This window comes from Onychostoma macrolepis, chromosome 07, assembly GCF_012432095.1.
Source record: "Onychostoma macrolepis isolate SWU-2019 chromosome 07, ASM1243209v1, whole genome shotgun sequence".
Taxonomy (NCBI): Eukaryota; Metazoa; Chordata; class Actinopteri; order Cypriniformes; family Cyprinidae; genus Onychostoma; species Onychostoma macrolepis.
Window position 1 is genome coordinate 43392709 of NC_081161.1, and position 15957 is coordinate 43408665.

Below are 15957 nucleotides of genomic sequence, written 5' to 3' on the forward strand. Positions count from 1 at the left end.
GCCGTCAAACGGTTGACCGCTGCCATGTGTATCCTGTCGCAAAATGCAGCGAAAAGTCCTACACGATGGTAATAGTTTGATTAAGGTGTTTACATGTCTGTACTGCACTTCAATAATGCGACTAAAATAGGAATACTCCACATGTGAATGACTACGTTTACATGGACATCAATACTCCGATTTTAATACGATTAAGACAATACTCTGATTAAGAGTCTACCATGTAAACAGAGTTCCCTATCAAGTTCGGTCTCTCCACACTGCGTAGCTTACGCTTGGGGGGTAATCCCCCTCCTCCCGAAATACTGAAGTCTTATTGCATCACGCCGGTAAATCTTACCGGCCAATGACGCTCGAGCGCTCGAGCTAGGGGCGGAGCCACCCACTATATAGGTCGACGTCCAGCGTCATTACCCCAGAATCTTTCTCCTTCACGAAGCAAGCATTGAAGACTTGAAAGAATTTACTCACTGCCGTAAGAGGACGCCATTCGTTTTTAGTTCCCCTTTGGCGATCCGGCAAGAAGACAAGATGTCACTTAAGGAGTGCTGTGCATGCGGGGGCCCAGTTGAGCTCCCTGATGCACACGACGTGTGTGTCTTCTGTCTGGGCCGAGCCCACGCAGAGGCCGCGCGGATGGGCCTGACTGTCCTTCCTGTGAAGAAATGTCAGTCAAAACCCTCCGGGCCAGGATTTCCGTTATCCTAAACTGCGCACCGGCTAATCCATTGCCTCCACCCCCCGTCGCCGCCGAGCCGCGGGAGGAAAGGCCGAGGCAGCCACGTGCAGTAGGCCCCTCCGATGAACGCATGTCGACTCAGTTCCTGCATGCTCATCACTCAAGAGAGCCACCTGTTGCGCGGGACCTGGTCTCGTTTGGTGCTGCAGAGGATGAAATGGACGTCGATGACGACGCTATGTCAACTGCAGCCTCTGGTTCAGGTGACTGGTCTGCCTGCCAGGAGTCAGAGGCTTCACACAGCGAGGTGCACGATCCCTCGGCTCCGATCGATGAGGAGCTGGTGAAGATCCTGTCTGAGGCTGTACAGGACCTGGGTCTGGATTGGTTGCCCCCTGAGCAACCAGCTAAGAACAGGTTGGACATGCGGTATCTGCAGTCGGGCCGCCAGATTGCCGCCCCCCAGAGACCAGCTCCCTTTTTCCCAGAGGTCCACGAGGAGGTCTCGCGGTCTTGGCGCGCCCCCTATTCGGCCCGAGCCCAAGCCGCGGGATCACGTATGCTCTCCTCTGTCGACGGAGCCGACCGCTGGGGCTATACTAAGCCGCCGCCCGTCGAAGAGGCAGTTTCAGCACACCTTTGTCTGTCTGCACGTGGGTGGAAATCTGCGCCATCGCTTCCATCGAAGCCGTGCCGTACCACAATCCACATCGCGGATAAGGCTTACATAGCAGCCGGCCAAGCAGCGTCTGCGATCCACACTATGGCCGTTCTCCAGGCTTTCCAAGCCAAAATGCTGCAGACGCTGGATGAAGAGGGGCCGGACTCTGCCGCCTTCAAAAAGCTGCGTTCGGCCACTGACTTGGCGCTCAGAGCCACGAAAAAGACGGCCCAAGGAATCGGCCGTTGTATGGGCAATCTCGTCACGCTTCAGCGGCATCTTTGGCTGACGTTGACCGACATGAGGGAGTCGGAGAGAGCTCAGCTGTTGGACGTGCCCATATCCCCGCTCGGCCTGTTTGGTGATGCTGTGGGCTCGTTTTCTGAGAAGTTTCTGGAGGCCCAGAAGCAGTCGAAGGCGATGAGCCATTTCTTGCCGAAGAGAGATCGGTCCGCGCCGCCTCCGCCACGTTCCAGGTCCTCTTCTTTACAGCGTCCAAAAAGGCGGGAATGACCGCCGCCTACTCCTTCCCATACGAGGGCGAGGGTGGACCCGTAGCCGGCCGTGAGACCCAAAGCGAGGCAGTTCCAGTATCCAAAGTAGATGGAACTAGGCCGGGCCAGATCCACAGCAGCGTTCCTGACGGGATTGGTCCGAGGGGGAAGCGGCCGTCCGGGGAGATGGACGACAGGCCGCTTCGCAAGGGAGTTCGTCTTGCTGTTTTTCACCTACCTGTCCCCTCGCATGTTGCAGGCGACAGGGGGAAATGTTTGTTGTCAATAAAATTTGCACAAAAAAAGCACAAAACAAACACTGTTCAGCAAAAGAGCTCTTTTTCCCCTCAGAATTTTCCCCAATCGCGCGTTATGAGCAGAGTCCCGTTTCTGAGCGGTGCTCTGCAGGGCGCAAGCCCCACGCGCCCTCTCAGTCTAAGCACGAGTGTTCCCCTGGCTCATACTGGCGGTCCAACCGGTGCGGAAGACGTATACGATGCCCCTCGAGTGGTGGGCGGCTTCCTATCATCAGATGACGAGCCGTTCCAGACGCGTCACGGGGCGATTCTACCCCTTTCTCACTATTTAGACGCGTGGCGCATGCTTCCAGGAGTGTCAGAATGGGTGCTGAACACAGTTTCAAACGGGTATACGCTTCAGTTCGCACGCAGACCACCCCGCTTCAGCTATTCAGCAATTCTCTCTCTCCTTGTAAAACAGGCAATAGAAGAAGTTCCACCGGGAAATACGGAGTGTGGCCTTTACAGTCGCTACTTCCTAGTCCCCAAAAAGGACGGGGGCTTCGACCTATTCTGGATTTGAGACCACTGAACCGCGCGCTTGCAAAGTGCTCTTTCAAGATGATAACAGTGAAACAGATCCTCGCGCACATTCAGCCCGGGGACTGGTTTATCTCGGTGGACTTGAAAGACGCCTATTTCCACATTCAGATAGTCCCTCGTCACAGGCGCTTTCTAAGATTCACGTTCGAGGACAGAGCTTATCAATTCAAAGTTCTTCCGTTCGGCTTGGCTTTGGCCCCGAGGTCTTTTACGAAGTGTATCAATGCAGCGCTTTCCCCTCTCAGGCAGAGTGGAATTCGCATCCTGAATTATCTGGACAACTGGCTTGTTATAACCCAGTCACGGGATACACTGGAAAGCCACAAATGTCAGCTTCTAGAGCATCTGAAGCACCTTGGTCTGACGATCGATATGCAGAAGAGCAAGCTTCGCCCCACACAGGCCATCGCATTCTTAGGAATGGATTTGGACTCGCAATCGATGAGAGCGCGTCTCTCTCAAGAGCGAATGCGAGCTTTGACCAGCGCTCTCACCTCGTTCAAGCCAGGGAGAGTGGTGACTCTGAAATGCTTTCAGAGATTGTTGGGGCGTATGGCAGCAGCGGCTGTGGTGTGTCAACTCGGGCTTCTGCATATGAGACCACTTCAGCTATGGCTGAAATCCCGGGTGCCAAGCAACATGTGGAAGAACGGTCAGTTGCGTGTCTTGGTGACTCGCGAATGCATGCAGACGTTAGCCCCCTTGTTCAACACAAGGATGTTCAAGCGGGGAGTCTCGATGGGCAGAGTGGTCAGCAGAAAAATTGTCACTACGGATGCATCATTGACGGGCTGGGGAGCCCTTTGCGATGGCAGACCGGCTTATGGCACTTGGACGAGTGCGCAAGCGAGGTGGCATATTAATTGCCTAGAACTGAAGGCAGTATTTTTAGCTTTGCAGGGCTGTCTTCCACTGGTAAAGGATCGACACGTCCTGGTTCGGACGGACAACACGACGGTGGTATCCTATATCAACCATCAGGGAGGTATTCGTTCATGCTCGCTTCAAAGGCTGGCGGAACATTTCCTCCTTTGGGCGAACAGAAATCTTCTGCACCCACGGACCATCCAGCTGATTTGGAGCCTGTTCGGAGAGGCGGAGATCGACTTGTAAACGTATCTCAGCGAGTCTTGGATACAATTGCTGAAGCCAGAGCCCCGTCTACCAGGCGTCTGTACAATCTGAAATGGAAAGTTTTCACTTCATGGTGCATGTCGAAGGATGAGGACCCAGTCAGCTGTGATGTGTCTGTTATTCTATCGTTTCTGCAGGACTGCTTGGATGCTGGACGCATGCCATCTACTCTAAAAGTGTATGTGGCTGCTATTTCAGCTTTCCATTCACCTATTTTGGATCGTTCAGTCGGTAGGCATCATCTGGTGGCCAGCTTTTTAAGAGGAGCGCGGAGGTTGCACCCCTTTCGTTCTAATTTGGTACCAGTGTGGGATCTGTCCTTAGTGCTTAGTGCACTTTCTGAGTCACCCTTTGAGCCGCTGTTTTCGGCAGAGTTGAAAGTGCTCTCGTTTAAGACAGCGCTCTTGCTTGCCTTGGCATGTGGTAAAAGGGTGGGTGACTTACATGCACTGTCTACGAACACTGCGTGTATGGAATTTGGTAAGGATGCCAAGGGACTGACAGTGTCAAAGCAGCGGCTGTCACATTGTGGAAGCGATCATGTTGGCGTATGCTTCTAAGAATGAGGCCTGTCCGTGGGGAGTACACGCCCACTCCACAAGAAAAATGGCTTCGTCGTGGGCTTGGGCAAAAGGTATGTCGATTCAGGATATTTGTCTGGCAGCAGGATGGTCTTCACAAGACACTTTTGCTAGATTTTACAACCTGGAGATTCCGTCATTCGCACCGCTCGTTCTGTCTGTGCAGTGATGTGTCTACAGCTTGGCAGTTGGCTGCAGCTTGCACCGGGCCACGCCCCCCAAATGATCAGAGTGGTTTAGACTAGGTACGGTGGCCTTAGACATACCTATAATAGATATAGTCAGCGACTTCTACATGCTTTCGAGCTGTTGTCAACTGCGGTAGGTGCACTGATTTTCTACATAAATCAAGTGGTAAATGCTGTATATGTACGTGGCTCCAGCAGCGCTGCGGCCAGTCCATGTGTGGTGTTGTGCTTTATTACTATGCTTAGTCCCGCTCTGCAGGAGCTGGAGGGCGTTGGTTTCCCTGAGTATCCGATGAAGCAGTTAACGGGCTCGGCTCTATTGGGCCCGGCTCTTTAGACTCTTCCTACCAGATGTGTGGAATGCAACACAGCGGGATTTTACGCGTTCCCCAAGCATAAGCTACGCAGTGTCGAGAGACCGAACTTGATAGGGAACTTCTCCGGTTACATGCGTAACCTCGGTTCCCTGAAAGGAGGGAACGAGACACTGCACGCGCTGCTGTGTTGTAATCCTCAGAGTCTTGTGCCAGTTCGAACAGTCGAAAGATTCTGGGGCAATGCCGCTGGACATCGACCTATATAGTGGGTGGCTCCGCCCCTAGCTCGAATGCTCGAGCGTCATTGGCCGGTAAGATTTACCGGTGTGATGCAATAAGGCTTCAGTATTTCGGGAGGAGGGGGATTACCCCCCAAGCGTAAGCTACGCAGTGTCTCGTTCCCTCCTTTCAGGGAACCGAGGTTACGCATGTAACCGGAGACGATTTTTGATGACCTTAATCCGGCTAAAGTCATAATCGAAGTAAACACAAATCAAATTAAGACATGGAGTATTCCTATTTTAGTCACATTACTGAAGTGCAGTACAGACATGTACACACCTTAATCACATTATACTCACAACCGGCGCAACGTCATAGAATGTCTCTGAACAGATTAATGCCCACTTTTAGGGGAAAACAAACCACCATACAGTATCGGATTGAGGAAGTGGACTAACCTTACAACATGCCAAAGAGTTCTTGTGTGTTTGGGTGCACCAATAATGTTTGTAAAAACCCAAATTTATCCCAGGCTACCTGCCATCATCAACCATATCTTGCTGTTATGGAAATATCATGAATTACGGATGATGCTATCAAAAGCTAAGCCAGGCTAGTTGTATGGCTTGACAGAAAAGTGCACTCAGTACTCTAAATATAAGGACATAATATATACATTTAAAGATTATTTACTTTCAAATACGAAGTAAAATCAGTCACTGGCTTACCTGGTGATTCGATTAGGTACAAGTAAATGTCCGGTAAGACACCTCTGGCCACTGGGTGGGGTTGTTACACCAATTTGACGCTGGGATAATGAGTTTTTAAATTAAGTTTCACGCTCTATGGCAGGCAGGGTGGACATATAATTACTTGACATGTTTAATCTTAGTGATTTCTTAAGTTATTCATGCCTGCCGGCTGTGTACGGACGTTTCTTTGTGCCGCTATTTTGTATTGAAGTCTATGGGAAGTCTAGTTTATTTTCCCCTAAAAAGGGGCAGTGACGAAATTGACAGTTAAGTTCCCGGATGTGCCGGTAGTACGTATTACCATAGACATAATATACGTAGACGCCTCATAGACTGACACTGCCTATTGGAGCTGACGTATCAGCGCAGCCGCCATCTTGGATGGGTCCCCAATGTGCCCCCCTGCATTTATTTCTACTGAGGAAAGTGTATCCCCAACTACAATAATCATAACTCCACGAATTTTTACTGGATTTTCACACGGTTTGGTTTGTTACAAACGGCACAGATTTAGTTATGATACAGGACGCTGTCACACATTGAAAAATACGTGCTTCCATGCTAAAATACTTTGTATTATGCTCTTTAACAAAGACATATGGTAGGCTATGGCATATTGATAAATGTATAAATTAATTAATTTTATATTTTAATAAAGAAACATGTTTGATTGTTCATTTGAATTTATTTCTCTCTCTCACTCGCACACACACACACGCTCACACGACCCTTCTGTAACACATATACATACACGCTCCCATATATACTGTACCAGCTCAGTACATTTTACTGGAAAAGTAAGCATTATAATTCCAGGTCATTCCAGCATCTTACACCACCCTGTCAGGCTTGCAACTGGGGCTGGGGAGCTAAAACCCTTGAAGAAGAACTGTTTTGCACAGCTTCTTGCGTATGCTGGCACTCTGTAACTCCAGGGTAGTTAATTTTGCGATGTGGTGCACCTTACTTTGTGAAATACAGACACCACAAATGACACAAACTTGAATTGATAGTTCTCAATTCCGAATTGGGTTTCTGCAATGTTTCTGCAATGTGCTCCCCGAGTAAGAACACATCCTCTGAACCAATCTCCACCCGAACAAACCAGTTGATGAAGGACACACTGACACCTTGTTCTTTTGAGTTTTGTCAAATCACACGCTCTGCTGCTCTGACCACCTTCACTGATGAATCAGGTAATCCCACGCAATCTGGTATCAATACTGCGCCGGTTATTACAACCGTAAACTTCACAAAATATGGGAATAGTTGCTCGCTCTCCATTGACTCTGGTGCTAGCGTAGAGTGAGGAGACCCAACCAATATGGCGGCGACGATGGATTACGTTCCAGCACGTCATGAGGCGTCTACGTACAGGGGCGGACTTAACCAATAAGCGAGGTAAGCGGCCGCTTAGGGCCCTGGGGAATCAGGGGGCCCCATCTGATATTAGCGAAACATATTTGCAGCGTTGAGCAATGTAGCCGTTCACAGTCATATCCGCTGATTTCTTGAACGCAGTGACCAGAAGTGTTTAAGTTAGAATCCACTCACCGATCAAAATACCGAGTTTTTGTCAAGTGCTGCGTTCTGCAAGTTCGGGAATCATCTCATTATAACAAAGTGTAGATACGATGTAAATAAGAGATTCATTGTGCAGGGAGCTTATTAATGGAACGTCGTGAGATCGCAATGAATTGAAGTGAGAGACAGCTATAGTGATTATGAGGGAGCGTTCTTGGCGCGCATTCTAGGCTGTCTGACTGTCTCAGAACAGATATATTCACCCCAGTAAAGAAAGCATTGTGTTTCAAGTCACAATTTTATTTATCTTGATGTTTCTAAATGACTCTCTTGTGTGCTTCTCCAAGGCGCACCGGCGCGAACTGCCGCGTACTCGTATAAATCCACAAATGCAGTGACTGGAGATTTTCCCTTAATTAGGCCTATAGGTTTCATTTTCGATTTGTTTCTTGGCAAACCCTACAGTATGCCTTCAGAACACTTGGACTATGGAGTGAGTTGCCTGGGATAATTTTATGTTTGTAAAAAGACTGGAAAAGTTTACAATTTATTAAATGGACAAGTGCAAGGTTTTTAAAAAATTTTTTTTTTTTTTTTTTTTATGTCTTCATTTGTGATCTCCAAAAAAAATAAGGTAGCCAAATTTGGCTGTAGAACAGCATCAGGTTGACTAATTACTGGTTATGAAGGTACAAATAAACTATAAACTAGAGCGAGCAAGCAAAATAAGAGTTAAGCATAAACACTTGGAATATGGAATGAGTTGCATGCGTAGTTTTATGTTTGTAAAAAGATTTATTTGTATTTTTTGAACTTCCTTTTGTGATCCGAACAAAATAAGGTAGCCTAATTTGGCTTTAGAACTATGAAAGCCCGTTTCTGCCACTGAATAAAAAAAAAAAAAAAAAGGTAATTGCGACTTTTTATCTCACAATTCTGACTTTTTTTCTCATAATTGCGCAATATAAACTCACAATTGTGAGATATAAAGTCGCAATTCTGAGAACATATCAGTCCCCCCTCAAAACTGGACTTTAACTCAATTTTGTGAAAGAAGTCAGAATTGTGCGATAAAATATCACAATAAAATTTTTTTATTTTTTATTCAGTGGTGGAAACGGGCTTCCACATAGTTATTGTGTGGGGGCCCCATACCTGGAATTTGCTTAGGGCCCCCAAATCACTAAGTCCGCCCCTGTCTACGCATATTATGTCTACGCGTATTACCGCCTTGCAGGACCTTTCGCCACATTTTGCGACAGGATACACAGTGATCAACCGTTTGACGGCAAATAAAATAGCTTCAACACCGCCGTCGTCTGTATGCACGTACAAATAATTAACTGCACTTGAAGCTTTCATAAAATTAAAAATGAAACACCCAAAACTGTATATGGCATCATCACGAAGACGAACTATATGTTTATATGTGAAATTCTGGAGGAGACGTCTGATGTCGTCGTGTGGTGAAGTAATGACACATACCATTAATCGATCTGTGTGCTATAACATGTAAAACGGGAACATGAAAGGATTATTCTAAAAGCAACTCATGTAAACACCTTAATCATAATATTGTCTTATTCAGAATAAGGTAAATAATTTGATAACTGATGTCCATGTAAACGTAGTCAATGTCAAATACTACTACTGTATATGAATCATTTAATCACTGCATACTGCATTCCAAACACTCAAATAATATACAATATAAAAATAAAGAGTATGTAAAATACTGTGCTGAATTTAAAATTACAGAATAAAAAACAAAAAATGCATTGTATTTGGTAAACAGTAAGCATTTAATTTTGAACAAAACCACAGTGTCTTGATTAGACATGTGGACATAGAGTGAGTTTAGAAGAATGGTATTCAACTCACCCTTCACAGAGAGAGAAACAGCAGATCTTGATTGTGATGAGACTGATCTTATCTGTCCTCTACACCAGTACTGACCCTGATCAGACTCAGTAGCTCCTCTGATAGTGAGAGTGTCTCTGTTTACAGTGTAACGATCAGACATCTGTAACATTACACTGTCTTTAAACCACTCATATCTCCAGTTACTGTGAGACACAATCACACACTTCAGAGTGACTGTCTCTCCAGTGAATACAGGTCTGTCTGGTGTCACAGTCAGAGTAGATCTGGGTGAATCTGTAAAGACAAAAAAAAAAAAAAAAACACGGTGACTCAAACAGCAAAAATAACTACATTTTGAAAATGTGTTACAAAAGTCTAATATAGTTAATTTTTTCTGTTTTGCTTTTGTCGTGTCATTATTTTTCTGATCTGAGTGTTTTTGAGGAGGCTCTGGCTCTGTCTCATCCTCAGACAAACGCCTCTGACTCGTCATAGAAAGCAGAATGAAGCTCCTGCTGAAGGAGAGCTGAAGACCTCCAACTACAACCTCATATGAGGAGCAACTGAACCTCAATCAACTTCAGCAGATATCTGAAGACTTCATGAACTCATTTCACATCATTATCTGTAATTTACATTATTCTCTCTGACTTCAGGGCAAAACTCATCTGTATTGAAGTCTCTCACTCGAGTGCTTTTCTATTCTCACAGTAGTTGTGAATATCATCTGCAGTGGCAGTGATGAAAGTTAAATATATGTTGATACCCATAACAATGAAAAGTCTTGTCAAAATTTACATGATATTTTACTAAACTAGGACCTCCACAAAAACCCACAAAAGGTGTGTGCATCTGAACAGAATAATGACTAAAAGTGCTCCATTGATCTTATAAGTACAGATGTTGCTGCTACAGATGAGTATAAGAGAAGTGCTGAGCCAGAAATATTGATGTTAAATGAGCATTAAACAGCTGTGAATATGATCACTCACCTGATACAGTCAGTGTAACAGCAGCACTGATGTCTGATCTCTGTGAGTCTGATCTCTCTCCTCTACAGCTGTATTCACCGCTATTAGACACATAATCAGCTGTGAAACTGAACTCTGCTGTTGTTGTTGTTGTGTATGGATTGTGAGTGTCTCCATCTTTAAACCAGCTGTATCTCCACTGAATGTGTCCAGCTCGCTGTATGTCACATGTGAGAGTGACTGTCTCTCCTCTGAACACACGCTGATCTGGAGTCACCTTCACTACAGGTTTTGGTCTCGCTGTATTAATACACATACAAGTAGATATTGTTCACGAGTTCACACTTACATATAATAAATAGAATAGAGTTTATGCGTATTTGGCGTGCTGTCTGAGGGGAGGGCTCCGAGCTCAGAACTTTGGCCCGAACCCTGTACATAGTATTCCAAAGCTATACATTGGCAGTGTTTAGTAACTTGCATAATTATTCATCTTATACATGGTCTAATCGATTGAGTGGTGCTTTTTCGAAATTTTGATTTAAATGAGCATTAAACAGATTTGTCCATGAAAACTCACCTGATACACTCAGTGTAACAGCGTCGCTGATGCTCTTTACTTCACAACTGTATTTACCACTGTAAGACTCATCAGGTGTGATGCTGTAGACTCTCTCAGTGACGTCTCTGGTGACTGAACCATCTTTAAACCAGCTGTATCTCCACTGAATGTTTCCTGCTCCCTGTATGTCACATGTGAGAGTGACTGTCTCTCCTCTGAACACACGCTGATCTGGAATCACCTTCAATACAGGTTTTGCTTCCACTGAGTTAACGCATATAAAAGTAAATATTCATAGATTAAAATTCAAGCAATGTAATTGTCTTTTTTGTTGGTGTTGTTTCTTTTCAGTTTGTGGGTAAACACAGACTGATGTCAGCAGGGGCGCTGTAACGAGGGAAGGTTAGGATGATTCCAAACCTTTATAGTCAGAGAGAGGGCCCTAGAATGTGATTTCTGCCGAGGGAGACCCAAGTTAATATGCTATTCAGGGGTCCAGAAACCATAGCACCCATAGCGCCCCTGCATGTCAATAATAATCTCTGGTCATTATTAGAGAAAGGATTGTTGAATTTACACTAGGCTGCACCCTGCTCCATTTCATCTACACTGATGTATTATGCATCACTATAATAATAAACGCATCACTGCAATAATACATGGTATCATGAGCTTATTAGATAATATTTTAGGGCCCATGACTGTATTTATATTCATATGTTTACCTGTTATGCTGAAAACTGAGGGATGTGATAATATATGTATGGATTAATTATTTACCTTGAGTGAGTCCAGAGTGGCTGTATAGCATCAGCACTAAAAACAACAAAACAAACAAACAAATAAAATGAAGCATTATAATAACACAATGAAAAAATACATGACATGAATGGTTGTTAAATGCAAACATATGAACATTTGTATTAGTTTAGTTTTTTTTTTTTTTAGGATTAAACTAGTTGACCATATCATTATTCTATAATATTACTGGAATGCACAATAGAGATTTATTACAAACGTGGCCTATTGAGTCTGCTGTGCTTCTGCAGTGCTCCACCATTCTTTACTGATATACAGGTGCTGGTCATATAATTAGAATATCATCAAAAAAGTTTATTTATTTCACTAATACCATTCAAAAAGTGAAACTTGTATATTATATTCATTCATTACACACAGACTGATATATTTCAAATGTTTATTTCTTTTAATTTTGATGATTAGAGCTTACAGCTCATGAAAGTCAAAAATCAGTATCTCAAAATGTTAGAATATTACTTAAGATCAATACAAAGAAAGGATTTTTAGAAATCTTGGCCAACTGAAAAGTATGAAAATGAAAAGTATGAGCATGTACAGCACTCAATACTTAGTTGGGGCTCCTTTTGCCTGAATTACTGCAGCAATGCGGCGTGGCATGGAGTCGATCAGTCTGTGGCACTGCTCAGGTGTTATGAGAGCCCAGGTTGCTCTGATAGTGGCCTTCAGCTCTTCTGCATTGTTGGGTCTGGTGTCTCTCATCTTCCTCTTGACAATACCCCATAGATTCTCTATGGGGTTCAGGTCAGGCGAGTTTGCTGGCCAATCAAGCACAGTAACACTATGGTCATTGAACCAGCTTTTGGTACCTTTGGCAGTGTGGGCAGGTGCCAAGTCCTGCTGGAAAATGAAATCAGCCTCTCCATAAAGCTTGTCAACAGAAGGAAGCATGAAGTGCTCTAAAATTTCCTGGTAGATGGCTGCGTTGACTGTGGACATCAGAAAACACAGTGGACCAACACCAGCAGATGACATGGCAGCCCAAATCATCACTGACTGTGGAAACTTCACACTGGACTTCAAGCAACATGGATTCTGTGCCTCTCCACTCTTCCTTCAGACTCTGGGACCTTGATTTCCAAATTAATGTAAAATTTACTTTCATCTGAAAAGAGGACTTTGGACCACTGAGCAACAGTCCAGTTCTTTTTCTCCACAGCCCAGTTAAGATGCTTCTGACGTTGTCTCTGGTTCAGAAGTGGCTTGGTAGCCCTTTTCCTGAAGACGTCTGAGCGTGGTGACTCTTGATGCACTGACTCCAGCTTCAGTTCTATCCTTGTGAAGCTCTCCGAAGTGTTTGAATCGGCTTTGCTTGACTGTATTCTCAAGCTTGCGGTCATCCCTGTTGCTTGTGCACCTTTTCCTACCCAAATTCTTCCTTCCAGTCAACTTTGCATTTAATATGCTTTGATACAGCACTCTGTAAACAGCCACACCTTTCAGTAATGACCCTCTGTGACTTACCCTCTTTGTGGAGGGTGTCAATGTTCGTCTTCTGGATCATTGCCAAGTCAGCAGTCTTCCCCATTATTGTGGTTTCAAAGAACAAAAGATACCCAGAATTTATACTGTAGGGATGGTCATTTATTCAAACTCAAATGTAAATATTCTAATATTTTGAGATACTGATTTTTGACTTTCATAAGCTGTAAGCTCTAATCATCAAAATTAAAAGAAATAAACATTTGAAATATATCAGTCTGTGTGTAATGAATGAATATAATATACAAGTTTCACTTTTTGAATGGAATTAGTAACTTTTTGATGATATTCTAATTATATGACCAGCACCTGTATATTAGGCAATAGTGATATTGCAAATTTTGTCAACATTTGCAAATACTTTTGATATAGCAAGATATTTTTCAGTTGCATTATTTAAAATAACCACTTCAGCAAACAATGAAAAAAAAAAAAAAAAAGAAAAAAGTTACGTCTCCATTAGCACAGTACCTTTGGAGTTACGCTCTCTCGCTCTCTCTCTCTCTCTCTCTTCATTTCAAAAAGATCAGAACAGCACTCTCAACTCAATTTGTCTTCCCAGCTATTCCAACTGTCCAGCACAATTTCAACATGCAGCTACACTGCAGGCTTGTCAACAGTAATTTCAAACAGATTGGTCAGAAACCAGGGATGGTCTTTAATTTTTTACTGAGCTGCACAACTTCTCATCCAGGCCCTTGAAATATCTAAACTATATTGTAAAGCTCTTCTGGCTGGACTTCCAGAATATTGTAGCTATTGTAGTGGATAGCACATTCCAGGGGGCCCTCTCTGACCACAATAGTGGACAAAGGTTTGCTACATTTTGATTGGATCTTGGTGGACTACCATAAGCAAACTGTCCAACACCATCAGATAAAGATGACAGGACAACAGCCAGACACCTCTTAGAGTGCAAGAAGAAGACCTTTGGTGCCAAGCCCAGGAAGGAAAGGACTTCCTATTGGTCAAAATGCAGTTTTTGCCCTTCACCCACCAACAGACTGATTCCTAAGGTTTGGCCTGTGACGGCCATAAAAATTCCTTAGGACCTCTGGATGCAGCAGCAGTGGGTGAAACAAAGAGACATCACAGAGTTCCATCCAAATCCATTCATAACTATGTTCTCAAACCTTAAACTGATGAAACTACAACACACACATCTTAAACTTATTCAGAGAAATACGTATTCTCAGTGACAGCCATGTGTAGTGCAACATCTTACACAAACTCAGCTGTTAATGGACAAATGAATGCATGCATGACAGTTCAATCTCCTTCCCTAATGTTTGGACTCAGTGTGTTCGTCATTACCAAAGGTATTCTGGTTGTGGTTTGGTAAGTGAATAATGCATTGGTAAAACTTTAGTGACACTTTTCTAAATATGTTTGGACTATGCAAATACGTTCCACAGGAGGAAGGAAGGGTGGGCCACACCATGTCCTCCCACTCTGATGGAAAAAACAATCACAACCTGGAAATGGAGAAGCGCCATGCAATCTCCTCCTCATCAGAAAGAGATAAAGTTACCTTCCCAAAAGACACTCCTTGAGTCTCCGGCATGTCAAGAGAGACACTAACAGAAATCACAGAAGTTTTGAGTTTTGAATTGGGCTACTTTATCAGTGTTGCCATGGGTTGTTTTTCATGGCCACGGATTGAAGCGACCCCAATAACGTGTATTTTAGCCCCCGGAATGTGATTTTTACCAGGGGAACCCCTGGAAACACAGTTAGTTTGGACTAGTTTTGAGTAGCAATTGGACCTACTCCAGGGCCACATCTAGTAAACATTTAAGGACCCTTTGGTGCTCCAGGAGATCAGCATCCTACAGTGCTTCGTGTTCAAGATTGTTGAAACTGATTCCTGCTACTTTCCACAGCACTGCCAGTGGAAGAAGTCACCACCACCGGACTGCTCACTCAATTGGAGTAGGGAGGTCAAGAAACAGGAGAAGAAGGAACGTCGCAGAGCACATCTCATTGCATCATTCTGTGATACTTTTGTATCCAAATTTATTTATTTTTATTTTTTCATAATTTTAAGTTGGTCGCTATACAATGCCATTATATGGACGAGCACAAGCAGGACTTTTTTTTTATTATTTATTTATTTTTAACAACTTTACCTTTCTTTCTTATTTGGACCACAAACGAGAAGGCATTAGAACAACACCAGGGTGAGTGAATAATGACTGAATTTAAATTTTGGGTGAACTATTCCTTTAACTGTTCCTCTCTGGTGAAATGCCCTTCCTAACCCTACCAGCCAAATTTCTTATTGTATTTAGGGGCAGTGCCTGACAGAATTGTCTGACTAATTCTCTCATCAGAAACAATGAAGAGAAGATGTACGAATGTAAGTAGTGAGATATTAATTTCACAGTGTAAACAGCTTTAGATATTATTATGGCAGTTTTTGAGAGTGCTCGAACTCGCTGGACTGAAGTGAAAATGCTCTTTGATAATGTAAACGTTCTTTGCTCTGTTTTGTACAATGAAAGTTTTATGCTAATTAGTAACTCACAATGTTTTTATTAAATTCACATTCAGTTGTATTAAAAGTATTTTATGGTGTGACACCCATGTCTGGTACTTAAGTAAAAAGACAGGCTTTTAGGCTATGCGTAGTTAATAGATTACAGTATTAGACTTTGCCCATCGCCCATTATAGATCAACTAACATATGGTAGCTAATCTATAAGGGTGCAAAATGCATTTACTTACACATATTTGAGAATCGAGATATTGCATAATATATTTTGGGGATATATCGAATTTAAAAAAAAATAAATAAAATTATAAAACCCCTGCTGAAAAAAAACAAAACAAAACAATAGACCATTACAAAATTAGTAATGGTTTT

General features: G+C 43.7%; 1 protein-coding gene across 1 annotated transcript in view; it reads right to left on the reverse strand.

Annotated features, from left to right (window-relative positions):
* The window catches only part of LOC131543881 (Fc receptor-like protein 5), a 28510-nt gene extending 13855 nt beyond the window's left edge, over window positions 1-14655 (reverse strand). Inside the window, exons 1-4 of the mRNA XM_058781690.1 lie at window positions 14623-14655; window positions 10809-11031; window positions 10250-10528; window positions 9276-9551 (exon numbers count right to left, since the gene is read on the reverse strand). Coding sequence (XP_058637673.1) covers window positions 9276-9551; window positions 10250-10528; window positions 10809-11031; window positions 14623-14655 — 811 coding nt within the window. The remainder of the gene's footprint in view (window positions 1-9275; window positions 9552-10249; window positions 10529-10808; window positions 11032-14622) is intronic.
* Between the last annotated feature and the right edge of the window lie 1302 nt (window positions 14656-15957).